This window comes from Amblyomma americanum, chromosome 10, assembly GCF_052857255.1.
Source record: "Amblyomma americanum isolate KBUSLIRL-KWMA chromosome 10, ASM5285725v1, whole genome shotgun sequence".
In the NCBI taxonomy this organism is placed as follows: Eukaryota; Metazoa; Arthropoda; class Arachnida; order Ixodida; family Ixodidae; genus Amblyomma; species Amblyomma americanum.
The window spans coordinates 45,224,567-45,243,111 of record NC_135506.1 but is presented as its reverse complement, the minus strand read 5'-3'; the positions used below and the strand labels follow the sequence as shown (position 1 = coordinate 45,243,111).

Sequence of the window (18,545 nt, the reverse complement as noted above, 5' to 3'; positions counted from 1 at the left end):
AAAGCGGTATATCCAACTGCGCGGCCCATTTTATTTTTCGGCCGATAATACGTAAAGCGAATAAGCTGGTTTTATCGTTCACAATACCTGGTGGTTGACAATTTGTATCTGCAGTGAGCAGTGTCCGTGTCGACAGTTTCCGACATGTAGTGAACGTGGAAACAGCTGGCGGAAATACAAAAGTAATGAAATCATCACCATCATCATCATCGTCGTCATAATCGTCATCATCATCAGCCCGACTGCGCTTGCTGCAGTGCAAAGGGCTCTCCCATGCCTCTTCATTTAGCCCTGTCGCGTGCCAGCGGCGTCTGCCCTATATCTGCCAACTTCTTAATCTGATCCGTCCACTTATCCGCCATCTCATAGTCATCATAATATCATCCGCCATCGCTGGTCTCATTAGAATGACACTGTCACTAGTGGTGTCCAACTCAGCCGACAGTTTCCGACATGTAGTGGACGTGGAAACAGCTGGCGGAAATACAAAAGTAATGAAATCATCACCATAATCATCATCGTCATCATAACCGTCATCATCATCAGCCTGACTGCGCTTGCTGCAGCGCAAAGGGCTCTCCCATGCCTCTTCATTTAACCCTGTCGCGTGCCAGCGGCTTCTGCCCTATATCTGCCAACTTCTTAATCTCATCCGTCTACTTATCCGCCATCTCGTAGTCATCATAATATCATCCGCCATCGGTGGTCTTATTTGAATAACACTGTCACTACTGCCGTCCAGCTCAACCTTAAACCTTACTGCAAGCCTGTTATGAGGAAACAGGTGTGGTCGTGTGTTGTTCTGCATGAACATTGATATAGGTTACTGTTGAGGAAAAGGAATGGAAGTACTAATAATCAATATGTTAGCGTCTTTACCTAGTATCTACTTTAGCCATTGAGTTGGGACGGGCTTGCTTAAGTCTCAACACTGATACATAGTTACTCTACATCGAAGCGCTAAGATTTCCAGTCCATGCACCTCTTTTATAGACTTCTTCGCATAACTCACTACAAATTATACTGGGTTTATTAATTCACCGTCCCATTATCACTTCGTTTGCGTCTTAAGTGAGTGGCTGTAACCCATCGCGGCTATTTACCGTTAGATAGTCTCTTATTAAGCGTAAGAAAAAAGCTTTTCAGCTACCAGGACCAGAGGCATGGTTGAAAGAAAATCGATAGGTTGCTATGTGCTATCATTTGTAACAAAGGGCTTAGATAAATGAGAAATACATTACAGTAACCCCGAAAGCCAGCGCTTTTACAGAGCCATGGAGCATAACAAAGTAATACTTTGACAGTACAGCGACGCAAATGTGCATTACTATTCCAATTAGCGTCCGTTAATTTCCCCTTCCCATGTCTCTGATACGACGTCGCCAATCATTATTTTGCTCCTCCCTCCAGCGCGTGGAGAGTAAGGGAAAGTGACAGCCCGATGTCACGGTCGAGCTGGACTCAACGTCATTTTTCATGGTCGCTGGCCAGACAGCACCCAGCCGTGACCGTGAGGGTCACGTCGGCGTTCATACAGCGCTTTCCTCAAAGACGCCGCTTGTTTTGCGAGACGCAGTTTACGTAGACTGTCGAGAGCTGAATGAACTCCAACCGAATACTCTCCATAGTTGAGACGGAATTGTAATAACTTCAAATGCTATGCGCTGAAAAAGTGAGGACTTCATATGCGCCTTAGTCTCGGGCAACCTTCGTTTACTCTGCGTCGCCCTTCGGAGCCTTGCTTGGAAGTGAGTTCAATAGACCTCTCTAATGAACGCTTCCTGGGCATCATGGCATTCATTCCTGGTCCATTGTGCGCACTTGGCAGATGCACGATAGATGCGTTAGAACGAGCCCTCTGAACCCATCCTCAATCGCCGAAAAGGGCACGTGTTTTGACATCTGCATTCACCTGATGGAAACGTCCACATCGCCCAGACGGTTGAACTATAGCCAGGTGCATAGAGCTTCGATGGTTTCTAGGGTTGTTTGTTGCTTACGCTCTCTGAGTGTATGAGGTAGCGCTATCGCTTTTCTGGATGTAGTTCGCAATAGGATACGAGCGTTAAATGACACACGAACATCTCCGTAAAAAAAAAAAAACTTAGACGATCCTGGGTGGATCGACTGAGTGCGTCAGCAGTGAAACAACAAGGGCAATGACAAGTCCTCTTGTCGAGACGTTGGCAAGCACCCCGAGGCTTTCTCCTTCATTGTTCGCTTTGTGATTATCAAGAATCATCTGCGCAACCTCTCTCTACTGAGATGGCATTGTTAGGATCGTTATATCCGAGCTGGAACACTTACCATCGGTATATCCGGGGTCAAGACACTAACCTCGTTCATAAAACCCGAAGTTCAAAGATAAACGTTCGTTATAGGCGAGTTGGCATACTAAAATTCCTTATATCCGAGTTTAACCCGTGAAAATAAGTTCTATAAGAGGTGGTACACTAAGGTTCTTTATACCCGAGGTAGTATACCAAGTTCGTATAGGTAGTATGCGTATATAGTTTGTTCATAGCTCAGTGGGCAGGTGCGAGCTTCCCCACTGATTAAAACAGTAAAATTTTGTGACGCATAAATGAAAAACCGGGCGCCCAGATGCCCTTTTGAAAGTTTAGTGTTTCATTAAGTTTAGACATATTTGTTAGTTTCGACAATGCTTTGATTAATATTATGGCGGTAGATTTATTATCATAAAAAACGCTAAAGAGAGCAAGTGCCCTAAACTTATGCGGAACGGTAATTAAATTCGAGCGAGTGCACATCAAGAAAGAATACAATTGGCAGCCCCTCTACCCTTTCTTTAACTATGCACATCTTTTCAGCTGCGTTGTGAAAGCTGGTGGGCTTTACTGAGGGACTGCAGCTATTGGTCAATATCGCTGGCATGTAATTAGCGACTTAATTTAAATCCAGAAAAAACAAGAAGCTGTGAATGTTTTTCATTCATTACACTACAACACTATAGCATCAAGCTTTGCCTCTCCATCTAACAAGGAATCGATATGACAAAACGTTTTGTTTTGTCCATGATACACAAAAAACCGCAGGGCACGAGTTGGGAACTTCGTAAGCCTACCAAATTGCAAAGCAAGAAAACTACAGACAGGGACGCAGGAAAGCAAGTGGCGCTCTAATAAAGAGCAACGATTTTATTCGGCTTGTAAAACATGCCACTGCCAAGGGGTTTTGGGAGAAAAATACAGCAAGAGAAGTGAGAAGGAAATAGTGGAAGGAAAAAAAAAGAACAAAATGTCCCCATCATCATCATCATTAACCTGAATACACCCACTGCAGGGCGAATGCCTCTCCCATGTCTGTCTAATTAACCCTGTCCTTTGCCAGCTGCGCCCACCCTATGCCTGCGAACTTCCTAATCTCATCCACCCACCTACCCTTCTGCCGCCTCCTGCTACGCTTGCGTTCTCTTGGAATCCACTCCGTTACCCTTAAGGACGAGCGGTTATCGTGCCTTCTCAATACATGCCCTGCCCAAGCCCATTTCTTCCTCTTGGTTTCGACTAGGATGTCATTAACACGCGTTTGTTCCCTCACCCACTCTGCTCGCTTCCGGTCTCTTATCGTTACTCCCCTCTGCCAGCTGCGCCCACCCTATGCCTGATAACTTCCTAATCTCATCCGCACACCTAACCTTCTGCCGCCCCCTGCTACGCTTGCCTTCTCTTGGAATCCACTACGTTACCCTTCAGGACCAGTGGTTATCTTGTCTTCTCAATGCATGCCTTGCCCAAGCCCATTTCTTCCTCTTGATTTCGACTAGGATGTCATTGACACGCGTTTGTTCCCTCACCCACTCTGCCCACTTCCGGTCTCTTATCGTTACTCCTATCATTTTCTTTCCATGGCTCGCTGCGTTGCCCTTAACTTATGCGACGGTAATTAAATTCGAGCGAGTGCATACCAAAAGGGAATACAAGAGGTTTTTTTCAAGTTTGCTCAGAAACTATGTCCTGTAGGGAGGGGGGAAAGTTCAATGCGTGGCCAATACATACGGAAGGGAGACACAGGAAAGCTTTAATTTCTCTCAAAGGTCGAATCATGTCCAGCGATCTTGAAGAAAAATTTTGAAGATTATAATATTATAACGTACTCTTATGAGAATATTGAATGTAATGATCCATACTTCCGATGTGTAGCAAAATCTATCGTTTAAACATATTCCATCGCTCGTAACGAGCAGTGAAGACTTGCCATAGAAAACCAATGGGAAACACTTTTGACGATGATAGCAAAAACGTTAATCGCAAAAAAATGAAATCCTGCCGATAGGCGGTGCGAGGATATATTGATTGTTAATGGGAAATCTTGCAATGTACTAAAAAGTTGCATTCATAAACTCTTTCGTGTTGTAAAATGTTTTTGTCCAGAATGGCTGAGTGTGAAACGGAGAAACAAAAAGCGAAAAGTAGTGCACTTAAATGAGTTTTATTGAACTACCAACCAACTGCCAAAAGCAGGAATGGGCTCAACTACCGTTGCCAAGGTAGAAGCAAGCTTTAAGAGACTCGGTTGGTCTTCGGCGTCTGTGGGTGTCCAGCAACTCAAGCTTTGCCTCCTCCCGTGCCTGCTAGCACGCAGTTCTGAAAGGGAAAAAGAGAGTGCTGAGATATGAGGCCCTGTCAGAGAATTAATCGGTTATGACGCAGTTCAACTAGCCCAGGTCTACACTCTAAGCACGAATAACCCTATATGGTAGTAAGAAGGGAGTAAACTCTAAAGGAAGCGCCATGGACAGTCTACTCTCTTTTTACTCATTTCTGTTAAGTGTGTATAGCCAGCTGTGTGTATATCTCGGGGAGGCGCCGCCGATTGAGAAGACATGAACGTAACGACAGGGTGACCAACGCTTTTATTCACAAGTTTTTTTTTTTTGCGCAGCGCAGGGGCATAGGCACAAAAGCCCGCACATGAAATGCAAAGAAAATTCAACGCACACGAATTTCGCCATGAAAACAATTTTCACTAGCTACTTATTTCGATAGATAGGCAGCGTGTAGATTAAACAAAAGATCGATAAATGCTTAATTGAAATAGACAGGCACGCTTATCTATAAAATTGTTGTAATGGTGTTGCTGTTTAAAAGCTCTACGTATTGTTCAAAAACAAGCATGGATGCTTCCCGGAGGCGCAGAGCTTGTTTCTTTCGAAAAAAATATTCTTAACGCGAAAAGAAATGAACACAGACTATAAGGAAAATAAAGCAGTTCGATTTTCGATCAAAGCCTTAGTGCTGGGCAGGTGGGGGGTAAAGCTTCCGGCGGAATTAGCCTTATGTCTAAATGTCACCACTTTATCCACATCTGACCCGTCTTATAGCAGACGTTCAGCTCTTTCCACTTCGCTACAGACTGGTGTCGTCAAAGAGCTACAAATTTACTCTATTTCACGGCCCTTAGTTTGTCAGCTTGGTAAATACTATAGGCAGCAAAAGATAACGGGATCTCTGTTCTTGGAACACTTGTTGTAGGTCTGCCTCGCGACCCAGTCGCGTATTATTGTCACCGGCGGGTAGAAAATCCACGTCACGTCACACCTACACACATTTCGGGCGCCTGGATTGAGCCACTGGGTGGAAATTTGTTTTTTGCCGTATACTCACGTCTCGTAAAGTTTTGCTGCAGATAACACTTCTACAACATTTACTTTTAATAAAGGCACACTGCTCGCATTAACACAAACATGTTGTTTCGAGCACAAAACTTCTCCCTCCAATTTACTGGTAAGTCATCATAGAATATACATATTTCATAAAATTGATTTTTCTGCACAACCTGCCGCAGAACAGGCAGTTTACCAACTAGGAAATATTGCAATGCCAAAAAATAACGGCAATAACCATTAAGAGAGTTTTCTTTAAAAAATGACTAGACTGTCCGCAGGCGATGTTAAGTCTACTGGGGCTACCGTTTGGAAGACAATGGTTGCGTTGATTGCAAAGCTGTGGTGACCGCTCTCAGCGGAGACGTCATGACTTTGCAACCCCTAGAAGTCTGCGCAAACGCAGGATAATCTGGACGAGATTTTGCAGCGAGACGGGGGTGACGATGATAATCTCTCGGGGCTGTATACTGTTCTAATATAGAAGTTTAAAATATCTCCATTAACTTATGCTGCATTCGGTCCTGGAGGCTAGCAGATGGCCCTAGTTGTTAGGTTTCCAGGAAAGCTGCGCATTTTTATACTGCACCGTCTTCACAACGTTCCTGCCTAGCGGGCGAAACGCCTTGCAGCACACGAGTTATGAAAATCAGACTCTCGTAGTCAACCATGGTGCAAGTGCTTTATATTCATTGTACCAAAAATTCGCCCAAACGACATTAAAATCGAGCCAGAATTTATCGAACTCGAAGAAAATCGTCAATTATTTCGATAACCAGATAATTCTATATCTAACAATGGCAATAGGTGAGCCTGTCCGTAACCTAGAAGCTTGAATATATTGCTCTCACTCTTTCTTGTGACCCTATTCTTGAAGCGACTTGCCGCCTGCTGGCGTCCTGGCTGCGCAGTGCTCGCTAGGTGCTACTTGGCCTAAGCTGATTTGCTTTGAAACCGATGCGAACGTTGCTTAGGAACTATCCAACATCTGGTATCATAACATGCCTAACAGTGTAACCCGTGAGATATAAGCAGGATAGTGCGCGGCTGCCAGGAACTATCGGCCCAACAGGCCCTGGTTCGGCGGACCTGCGCAGTGGTCAGGACCAACGGGGTCCCGGCAGGAGGGACTCCACCTTCTATTGTAAGGGTCGAGACCCACTAGGGGCCTCTCCCCGAGCACCTCTCTATACAATAGATAAAAAAATACTTTTCACCACCACCACAGACTTCCGATGGTGGCGAAACGTTAAAGGCGCTCGTGTGCTGTGCGATGTCAGTGCATGTTAAGCATTCACAGTTGCTGAAGATTATTCCGGAGCCCTCCACTATGGCACCTTTTTCTTCCTTTTTTCTCTCAGTTCCTCCTTTATAACTTCCCTTACGACGCGGTCCAGGTGTCCGGAGAGATGTGAGAAAGATACTGCGCCATTTCGTTCACCCCAAAACCAATTTTCATTTTCATTTCTGCGGCTGATAGTTTCATAAGGGCTAGCAGCTTTGTGCGGGATAATATGAAATTAACGCAAGCTAGTATTAAGTTGAGCGTCACAACATGTGTGTTGTGACGCTTCAAAATTGTGGCGCATCGCAGCAGACTCACCCAAACTTCGTCATACATAATCAGCTCCTGGTCGGTCAGCCCCGACGACTCCTGTGTAAGAATACACCCCATCATCATTTCGTCATAAACAGATGAGGTGGAAATAGAGACGCAACAGGTGCCTTGCTCGGCGGGTTCAGCTTTCCGCGACATGCCTCATACATCAGCCCGAACGGCCGAACGCACACGGTTGTCTTGATTTTTTTATTTTCGCGGTGCAGTACTGGGAACGGTTCCACGATTACAATGCCATCCGCGTCCCTCAGTTCCGGCAGATCAAGCACTCTCCCACTACCATTTCTGACGCTCTCCCAATCTGGTAGCCTTTGTGCTGGCTCCGCACATGTAGTGAGAAGGGGCTAGTGGTCTTTGGCGAGCAACGTGACACATGATATGGGCAAAAATATATTGTTTTTCTCAGCTAGGAGGTGTTTTACGCTTAAGAGTAGACACGAGACAAAGTGACCACATACAAACGGGACCCGTGTCTTTCTTGCGCCCTGTTTGTTCTTATGTGCCAGAAATATGATCTCCAGTGAGCGAATACAACTAGCCCAAATCTTCGCTTTCGTAGAGGATAGTTGGAAAGGGATGCGCGCAGCACCCGGTATAAGGAAGGCCATCGCAAAATGGCTGGGGTTCAACGTGGCTTGCACCTAGTTATACGAGCGAACTCTCAGTTAAACATGGCCCCCACTGTCTCAAATCAGAAGGCAAGGTCATAGGGCAAGATCAAATACCCAGTGCTCATAGTCATGTGATCACGTGGTCATAAAACTATAGCCTGGCCATACCACATGCAGTGCGGTTTGGCCTTGTCATACATTGAATGTCAATTTCGATGTGGTGTCCACTGTCTGAAATCAAATGCCAAGGTCAATGATCACGTGATCATAATAGCATAGCTTGAGCCATACCACCACGCATTTAAGTTCGGTTTGGCCTTGTGAGGCATTGAAGGTCATTGTCTCATCCACATCGTAATTGGAATTTACACCATTAGGAGTAGAGCTTTCTCTCTAAAAAGAGATCCCGTATGATCTACCTTTTTTGAGGCGGCTTATAGTACCTCTTAACTTCCAAGCCCGCTAAAGTTGCCAGCCTAGTTTAGAATTCCTATATGACACTGTTTTGTGCACGCTGATGAAAAATCTATTCCGTTTTGCTGTTTTTCGAAGTTCAACTGGCTTTTCTTTTTCCCCGTACCTTTGTTGACATTCCATCGCAAGCAGAAGAGCTGCTTTACCCCTGCGAAGATTAGATTTAAATTTCTGAGCAAAACTGGTAACGTGAGAAGAGCAGCATAAAAGCTAGTACACCTTGATAAAGTCAAATAGCAAGAACACTGCGCTTTGAACCCGTACAGGCGTATGACATGTGAATTCGGATAAAAATAATTAAATAAATTTTCAGATACACACGCCAAACGTGCGTATGGGCACATGTATTCACCTTAAAAGCCCCGGTATTATACCGAGGCTGTCTTCTCTTGCTTATGTATTATTCGTTTCGGTCATACTTTTTTTTTTCTGTGTGTGATTTCAATCTTCCTGTGTGTTACATAGCATATTTGGATCGTTTATGACTTCTTGAACATTACACTTTCCATGTTTCCTTTATCTAAATCTGTCGGCGTAATCTAATCTACCGTAATTTTTGTCGGCCTTTTTTAAATTTATATTTTTATTTTTTGATATTCGTTTTATATGTAAGTCAACCCACTCCGTGGCCCACGGGCCCTGAGGGTAAAAAAAGGTTAATAAAGAAATGAATAAAAAACATTAATTCTTCGTTTTCATCATCCGATAGTTCCAAACTCACCTAGATTATACCTATGCGGCAATTAATGAATAGTACATTTTACAAGTTCACTTATGCAGCAGAAAATTAGCAAGAAATAGGCTGTACGTATTGATTTTCAGTGTACTCTGCGTTCGAGCACAAAAGTGTCCTAGAGGTGCGTATGAAAAACTGATTGCGCTAAAATATGCCTTGCACGCCCTGGAATGCATTTTTGCACAATGAATGAACACCCGAAAGCTCCGCTACATTTTCCACAAGAACACTATACAGGTGCATAAGTCCCTTACCACAACCACGTAAAATCAAGAACAAGTCACTGCTTTGCTCGAAGCGAAAAAATTCTTTCTCAAGATTTGGCGGCTGGTCCCTTGGCTAATCTGATCCCTGTGATCCACTAACGTTCGATGCTTTGGGGTTTAATGATCGCCTCTCACGAGAATTTGTCGTTTTAATATAAACGGTATTATTTTATCACATATGTGCTTGTTTGCCAGTTTATCGATAATTTTTCATGAGAAATTGTTTCTGTGCATTCGCTTTTCTTTTTGTGAAAAATATGTGCAGTGGAATAGTGATTAATTTGAAATGTCAGACCTTTTTCAAGCCTTGCCATCGAATGCTTCACTCCTGAGTTATTATCACAGTGTTGTTTTGCGACCGACATATAAATGGTATGATTTTAACCACTTACTGCTGGAAGGGTGGCTAGATTTTTGTGAGGCTGCGCAGGAAAACCTTTTTCTACACCGATGATTTCCGCACCTGCATTCCTTTGTTGAAATAAGTGCTTATTGACTGGCAGAAAGAAAGAAAGAAAGAAAGAAAGAAAGAAAGGAAAGAAAGAAAGGAAGGAAAGAAGGAAGGAAGGAAGGAAGGAAGGAAGGAAGGAAGGAAGGAAGGAAGGAAGGAAGGAAGGAAGGAAGGAAGGAAGGAAGGAAGGAAGGAAGGAAGGAAGGAAGGAAGGAAGGAAGGAAGGAAGGAAATAAATAAAGGCCGACAGAAAGAAAGGAAGAAAGAAAGAAGCAAACAAACGAAACAAACAAGCAAGCCGTTAACATATTAAGAAAGGGGCTTTATATATCGGCAGGTGGTTCCTGAGCGCGCCACAATGTAGGCTGAGCATTTAATAAACGCAATAAATTTCTTACCCTATGATGTTTTGTTGAGTTCCAAAAGCACGTCGCAATCTGAAAGATGAAGATAACGCTTTTTTACAGCATGAGAACAAAATTGCCCGAGCTTTGACATTGTTGAAGCAAAAACCGTTTGAGTTCTATTGAAACGGCTTAGCAACAAAGCTTCGACCATCGTAAAAATGGCTATAGTGTTTTGAAGGTTTATTTTACACGGACGAGGCTTAGTCCCAGCCAAAGTCACACTCAAGCCGCCTGCCACTCAAGGTGAGCCCCTCTGACCATGTGGCTATTGGAAATCCACGCTGCCTATGAGACACTCCGGTATGCCCTCTCCCACTTCTTATCGTCCATGTCCACACCGACAACATAGATGTAATCAAAGTCGTGAACACTCAGTTCGTTGAACACTTCTTTGACATATTTTAGATTAAGGGTTCCCACATATCCGAAATATTTTTGTTTCGCTTGTTGTTTTTCTAATAATTTGAGACAAGAAATAAGGATAGTTTCTGCTTCCCCGAGTGGCTGGCACCAATGTGGACGACATTTACCACACCCTGTGGGCATGCCAATCAACCCCGCATCTTCCCCCTATCCCCAACCCTGCCCGGAAGGACTGGGAGGCGGCCCTGCTCGGCTGCTCTGACCTGGCGAGCCAAAAGGCCCTGGTCGGGCGCGCCCGAGCAGCAGCTATACCGCCAATGGGCTGCTGTAATGAGCAGTCCCCCTAGAATTTATAAGGAGCGGACCCTTAAAGACCACTCCACTAGCTCCCTGTATATATTTTGAAAATAATGTTTTTCAGTCAGTCAGGACATATATTTAATTCGTGAAAATATCCTAGTGTTGAAAGAAATGTGTGGCGAAAAAATTTAACACAATGCTTTTCTAACATTCGAGGCTTGTCCAGCGCAGTGGTGGTATAAAACGCGCGACGAATGAGTTCAAGGAATACAAAGACGACCGCGAATTATTTTTTTCAATTAACGCATTTGAAAGGAAAGCAGTTTAAATTTTATGTACGCTTTAGACGTTACGTATACCATGTGGCAGTTGAAGGCCGGTGATCTGATTAGAAAATGTTTTTTTTAGGCTACAGGTGAGACAGCGCCAATGTTGCCATGTTGGGTCATATGTGAAAACGTACAGCGCAGTACAGTAGAATGCACTACCAATCACTACTACTACTACTACTACTACTACTACTACTACTACTACTACTACTACTACTACTACTACTACTAATAATAATAATAATAATAATAATAATATTAATAATAATAATAATCGATCGATTGATCGATTAGATAATAAGTTTATTTATGAAGCAATGCTCAACTTATCAATCAGCTCATGAAAGGTAAGAACTAAAAGCAAAAACTTACACTACAATGGACGCATTTGACATCACTCTTTAAGGCCTTCACACGTACCATGCTGCTTTTCTCGGCAGGATCTGTAATCCCTGTCTTGGACGCAACACATTCTGCCCCCATAGCATAGATATTCGGAAGATGCTGCGAAGGAAAGGCAAGAATTGAGTCGATTAGCACACCGATGGAGACCTTCACGCAAAATACGTTCTGCACATGCCGATGCAAGTGTTAGCTGGCAGCTATGCAGGGAAGGCGCACTGCCCCCGTGAAACGTTACGGTTTAACTTCACGAAGCATTCTTGATGGGGAAACGCGTGCATGGAACCGCATTAGCCTTATATGGACATAGCTTGCACCACGACCTATTTGTTTCAGGGCTGGTTGCATCGAAACCACAGATAAACACTCCTGCTTCCGGGGTGTTTGGAATGCCGCCAAGCCGAACGTCATTCGACTCGACTGCAGAGCTTGCGCTACTGCACGGTATTTGGTGCTCGTGGGAATCGAGTCGACGGAGCTCCGCAGAGACACCCGAGATTTTGGAATTCTTTCGAAACGCGAAGCCCGCACTGACCAACAGCCATCTCCGTAGCCTAGCTCTGCCCAAAGCCGCACCGCGTCATTATTTTGACTTTGTGGCTCTTGCTTTCGATATCTATTGCACGATTACTTCTCCCGCTTGTATAGGAAGTATATAGGGTATTCATTGAGTGAGTGGTTGAAGATAATAGTACAACACTGAGCATTTACCGCCTGTGCGCGAAATTTCTCCAGGAAGGCGCTGATCAGGACGACTGCACTTTAGTGATATTGTTTACACCGTGGTGCTCTAGTGCTCGCTTGCACGTGCGCTTTACTTATATTACAAATTAGCGGACGCCTTGAAAAGGGACAGTCTGGTTTGCGATAGCACGGGGAGCCCGGGGTGACGTTTTGGTAGAGTCATCGGCGGTGAGTACGGGGAAGGTAATAAAGACATCATACGCATTATTTTAGTGTTTACTTTTTGCTATTCCGGTATGTTTTTCTTTTACTCATTCCGTCGCATAAATTTAAGCTTGTTAGGCCCCCTTACCACTGCCAACCATCTTTGTCATGAAAACTGAGTTGCCCAAATTTTCAAGATCATCCCATGTTACCTTATGCAATTTGGAATGCAGGTAGTCGCCGCCTGGTGGTGTCCAATCCCCCTTTTGGGTTTTTGCCATTTTGTGAGGCCATAAAAACAACAACGACTGCTTGTTTTGAACACGCGGGGTGTTTGGCTGCAGCGCAATATAGCTTATACCTGCACTGAAAGCCTTCGAGATTCTATGCGATCTGCTAGTGCTGATTGGGCTTTTAAGCATGTGGAAGAGCCGCATGATGATCACCATGCAGAACCCCGTCGTTCAAATAAATCTCTGTTCAGAAAATAGTGCGCATTGGTACGGGGGTTTATGCTGCCCAGGATCATCTTTCGGAATGGTGGCCGGCTCTTGACGGACGTCTATGTCTCGCGCAATTTCAATGTGCGGGTGGAGTGAACCGTACGAAGGCATGAAAATGTGTGTCGGCATCGCGGAATCCTACAGGTATATGTAAGGCATTTGGTCGGTCAGCTAGATTGATATCCATGCAGTACAAGAACCAATCAACTGCACCAATGACATAGCGGTTTCTGAAGCACTGGCCAGCGAAAGAATCTGTTCGCCCTGGTGTGGGTTCGAATCCTGCTCCCGGTTGTGAAGCATTCAATTTATTTAATTCCTCTCGAAGGACGTGACGCGAGTCTACGAGAAACGCCTCGACGGCCTCCTTATGCTGTGTGCCTAGCTAGATTGGCGTTTACGTAGTGGGACAGCTATGAAGGAAGCAATGACGCAATCGCGCACGTTGTAAACACGTGATAGACGGTATGCTGATATCGCGTAGGACCGGCGCTTCTCCCTAATTGCCCCTGCTTTCTCTGATGTAATCAGTGCTTGATCTTACGCGACAGTATAAGGGCCCCATGTCGCAGGAACGCGGGTGTCGGCGTTGCCGTCGGCGTGAAAGAAAAATCCGGATTGGCCGAACAGGTGGCACTTATAAGAGGCTCCCATAGATGGCGCTAGCCACACCGGTGGCGCATCAGCAACGCCGAACAACGCGGGAAGCACATGGGCCGTTGGCCGCCGTCTTCCTTATCACCCTCTTGAAAATACGGAGCAGACGACGATTGACGCTAAAAGCGCCGCCTCTGAGGCTACTACGCAACGCAGCACGCCCACTTGCATTATTCCCAGTAACTTCAACTCTGTAGCCTGCACAGGAATCGAACCCCTGACCCTTTGGTTGCGAGTCAGAGACGCTACCGCTACGCCATGCAGGCATGTTCGGAAACACTGTCCTTGTGTGCGTCGGCAAGAGGAACCGCTGTCGCATCTTCTCCTTAACGTCGCAGCTTAAATGCCCCCCCCCCCCCCCAGCTTTTAAATCGCTTTATTCCGAAGTAAGTTTGGTGGCCGTTGGTATTAACTGAAACGACCTAATCTGTTATCCATAAGCGACAGCGACGACTGGCGTTGGCCGCCTAAGGCATTGCTCGGCAGCCTGGGCCACACCAGCGCCTCCTGTTCATTGTATGCGCGTCCTGCTATGAAAGCTGTAGCCGATTTCAGGTCACCGTTGTCCAAACTTCCCTTGACGGCCATTTGCATTCGCTTAAACTTGCGAATTCACTGTCCACAACTGCCGAAATCACACGCACGAAAACCTCGAGCTTGCTAGGCCTGCTCGTCTCGGAAGTGAGTTGTCGTCGATGAATTTAAGAATGTTGGAAGCGCGTATCGCTGTTTATAGTTGAAGATTAAACATGTGAAACGCCGTCGGTCGTTCAGTTTAATTTTAATGCGGATAAAGTAGAGACAATCGCAGATATAGCCTTCACGCTATCGTCTCAACAGCGTGAAGTCCTCACTCAGTCGCCGTATTCCCAAGAAAATGAACCGTTTGCTGATTAGATTTGTCGATGCCGCTCGTCTTAAAAATATGTCACACTACAATGATATGCCTCTGCTGGTTGTGCTGGTTACGGTGTAGGCCTAGTGCGGCCGCGGTGACCGCCGACATCGTCTTCGCGTCGCTGTACACACTGAAAACGAGTGAACGGACCAGAGCAACGCTAGATGGCTACAGCGCCATTGCTATGCAGCGAGAGAACGCTGAAGCTTTTGAATCCATATGAAAATTGTCGTGCAGAACCGCTGGAGCCCGTCGAGTCTAATGCCGCTCCTAGTTTCGATTTCCATTCGACTCAGATGCATTTCGAACGTACCCCTACAGCACCGGTATAAGACGGAGAAGAGCACCGACTCAAACGCGCGACAATACTTTCGGCACGTGCCAATTATTCCTCATTTTCCTGCCCACTCTCCCTCCACTCTCCACTTGGCGAAATGGCACTGCGTTCAACTTTGTTCATTTTTTGTCTCCATTTCATCGCCGTCCTTGCAAAAAAATTGGAGGACGCGTAACTTTTGCTCGTAGCCTTTGGTTTGCTTTAAGAGTGCCCATGGGACGCGACCGCGTGTTCCAGCGCTGCCAGGATATTGCTCATGTACGCATCAGTACACAAAGACACTACACGAAGTCAAAGACCACAGCGCATTCACTAGGTCGACTTTTATTCAGTCCGAACCAAACACGCATATGTGCGCCTCCCAGACCTTTGCTGTTTGGGAAGGTGGGCATGTGCAGGGGTATGGTGGGCTCGCATTACACAGCCTGGTGTTTTGCGGCATGAGCATACTCCGATTGTCCTTTTCGATATCATTTCCATGGAAAAAGAAAAAAGGAGCCCTCGTAACGTGTTCTGCGCGTACTCGCCGTGCAGTCTGAAAGTCCTGGGTTCGAATTGCCGTGTCTCCTCAATATTTTTTTTTATTTGAAGGTTCTCGTGCTACAACGCCGACAACACCGACAACACCAATAACACCGACGCCAGCTTTTCTGCGACACGAACTCCTTAACGATGTCACGTTAAATTAACTCAGCCGACGGGCTGGAGATTAACATACAAAATTTGTTCTTGCAGCCGCGGTTCTTTCCTGCGCGATTAAAGTCACCAGGGTGATTCAACCACCTGTTAAAAACTAATAAGGACGCTTCTGGTGACTTTTGTTGCAACTTTCGACGCCTCCCTTATAAAAATGGTCTATGGAGAGACTATAGATTTCTTATAAACCCTATTGCCTTCCTGTATAGATATTTCGTTTGGTCTACTCGTAGTCTATAGACTGTCTGTAGACAAACGTCTATTAAAAGTGTACGGCTATAAATCTATTGATTGTCTATAGTCTATGTATAGGATTTATATTGCCTATGAACTGTTCTCTAGGGTTCGTCTATAGAGAGTCTATAGACTTGTAGACAGAAGTCTATGAACAGTCTGTTCTAAAAACTGTTTGTAAGGGTGTTCTACCGTAAAGACTTGAACTTCTCGCGACGATCGAACTCGGACATATAAGATGCGTCCAAGCAGGTCACCTTTTCTGCGCACGCTGCTACGTCGTCTGTCGTTTTATAGCCGCAGTCCGCAGCGATCCTCGCTCTCCTCGACAGTATCGACACCACCTCCTCATTGTTGACGCGCTCCCGGACCTTCTGCTCCAAGACACTCGCAAGGCCGTCGGCTGCGGGGAATGCAAGATGAGGATAATGTTGAGTATATTACGTGGAACAGGACTGTTTGTTCCGCTGTTCAATGTCTCATATTCGAATCTCGCCGGCTGTCGTGCTGGACTTGCAGCGTTAATATTTCGGTATTTGCAGAATTCGCCGTCGTCCCCTTTAACTTAGGCGCACGTACGTTAACAGGATTGCAGTGCTACCTTTACTGTTTTCCTTTCAATGACGAAGAAATAGCAGTCGCACGAACATGCAGAATGAGAGAGAGGAAAATTTATCAACATGAATTTTCGCGGTCGAGGGTGGGCCTCTAATTTCTAAAACCTGGAGCTAGTTACGATCTCCAGTCTAGGGCGGACCAGCAAAAGCTGGCGGCAGGGCAAGGGGTGGCACAGCCAACGGGCACACGAGGCTGTTGTGGGGGTGCTTTTGTGTGGTTGCGGAGTGCTCGCGAATTTCCAGGGCATGCGGTAGATGGCCTAAGGACTTGATCAAAAGCTTAAAAGTGGAGGCATGTGGGTTGAGTGACTGGTATATCAGTTTTGGAGCGAGGGGAAGGAGCCTATCTGTAGAAGCCAATATATGACAGCTTCCTCTAGCAACAGAGTGAAGTGAGGTGCCGGTACATGCGGTACTCCTGATGGCGCCCTTGAAAGTACTCCTTGTAGGAGAAATGCATGCTCAATACCTGACCCGCGTTCTTGGCCGAACCTTTACCTCTTCCTGCGGCCGGTTTACCCTCCAATCAGCCTCTGCTTTTCTGCCTTTTATGAACGAACCTCATATTATACCTATTATGCCCGCTCTTAAAAAAGCAGAATTGCTGGGTGCGATAACTTTAGTGTACATGACATTCTTATGAATTTCGCAGTCTTGTACGTCTTCATATTATTGAATGATATAACTTTCATTGATGTATTGCCACACTTTATGATGCGGACTCAGGGATTAAATCAGGTATCGTACTACCGCCCAATCTTTACTGTTCCTTGTGTGAGTAAAATCTTCGAAAAAGAAGCTTTGTATGTAAGTATCTGACTGATAACAAAAAAAAAATCATACTCACCAGGCATCACCACGGTTTCGTACTTGAATCTGGTATGCAGAGTGTACAAGAAAATCTTTCTAAGACTTTACATACTTTGCATTCCACTTTAGTACATAACGAAATAGCATTTGGTTTTTTCTGTGACCTTCGGAAGACATTGTACGCTGTCACATGAGATACTTTGGAACAGGCTTCATTGTTATGAATTCGACGGGACATTAATGTCGTTTCTGAGCCACATTATGCCGTTGCACTCTCAGATTGTAACGTACCCAAAGCGCTGCCATATACCTCAAATGTGGAATTTCTAAAGCTCAATTTTCTCCCCTCTCCTTCCTGTTTAACCTTTATGTCAATAATCTTTCTGATGACGTCACTCTTCAAACATTTATCGGTGTGTTTCTGGCATCCTCTTTGTTTCACATAGTTATACAGTTATGACGCCACTCTTTCAACTTTCAAGCAAGGAGATGCTATCCTCTGGACAGATTGGTTTAAACCTAATTTAGTACTTGTGAATTCCTTGAAAAAAATAAAGGTGTTGTGGACTCGCAATCTTCACAGTGGACCACTAAACGAACGACACCATTGTTTTGCGCATTTCCAAATGCACTTGGTCATGTCGGCCTGCAGCGAGTGTCGCATACGTCAGATATGTTTTAATTTATATAATGGATGACATTTCATAGAATGCGCACAGGGCGTACATACGCAAGAAGTTTTAAAATGTTAGTTGTTTAATTTATGACATGAAAATGTTACTCTATTGTCCGTGAAAAAATGCTCGCTCATGCATTGATGCATACTGTCGCAAGGTATGGAATGCGTTGATTCTTTGTTCCAACACACAGGGAAGGCCAAAAATGTGCTACATGATCCCAGCAGGGAACATTGGTTCAAGGTGCTTGAAATGGTTGGTCTGCCTTCGTTCGATATTTCCTTCAAATATATTGCTGTCCTGCTGTATTTTTGGAAACATGATTGAGGCAAAAAAAAGTTAAGCACATACCTGCAAATATTTATGGCAGAATCGTACCTAGATTTTACGAAGAATTCATACGCACTATGAAACGCACTAAGTTTTTGGGCATTGCAACGTGATATTTTCCTTAAGTTTTAAAAATCAACTTAGAGCTACTATTCTAGAGCTTGATTACTGCAGAATAATTTTCAGCGCATGTACCATAATTTTTCGGGCAAATTTTAGTTTAATTTATGTCCAGCTCTTACGTACAACTCGAACTACAAATCAATGTTTGTGAACGCGACCAGAACATTACCAAATCGTGGTATGCAAAGGTGC

At 44.9% G+C, this 18,545-nt stretch overlaps 2 protein-coding genes across 2 annotated transcripts in view; both read right to left on the bottom strand.

Moving 5' to 3' along the window:
- Positions 1–18,545, bottom strand: part of LOC144106540 (uncharacterized) — a 51,560-nt gene that overhangs the window by 9,688 nt on the left and 23,327 nt on the right. The gene's annotated exons all lie outside the window — the stretch shown is intronic.
- Positions 4,482–17,267, bottom strand: LOC144108236 (uncharacterized). Its single transcript, XM_077641515.1, has 6 exons — positions 17,261–17,267; positions 16,054–16,199; positions 11,602–11,685; positions 10,181–10,219; positions 7,230–7,280; positions 4,482–4,607 (listed from the first exon to the last, which is right to left on the bottom strand). Exons 1-6 carry the CDS (start codon positions 17,265–17,267, stop codon positions 4,569–4,571), a joined length of 366 nt encoding a protein of 121 aa, XP_077497641.1. The 3' UTR covers positions 4,482–4,568.

What these genes read in the sequence shown, in the direction of transcription:
- LOC144108236 (XM_077641515.1), bottom strand. An exon ending in ACTCAACAAAACATCATAGG is followed by an intron (nt 7,281 to 10,180) that starts GTAAGAAATTTA and finishes ATTCTTACACAG; the next exon opens with GAGTCGTCGGGGCTGACCGA. An exon ending in TTATGTATGACGAAGTTTGG is followed by an intron (nt 4,608 to 7,229) that starts GTGAGTCTGCTG and finishes TTTCCCTTTCAG; the next exon opens with AACTGCGTGCTAGCAGGCAC.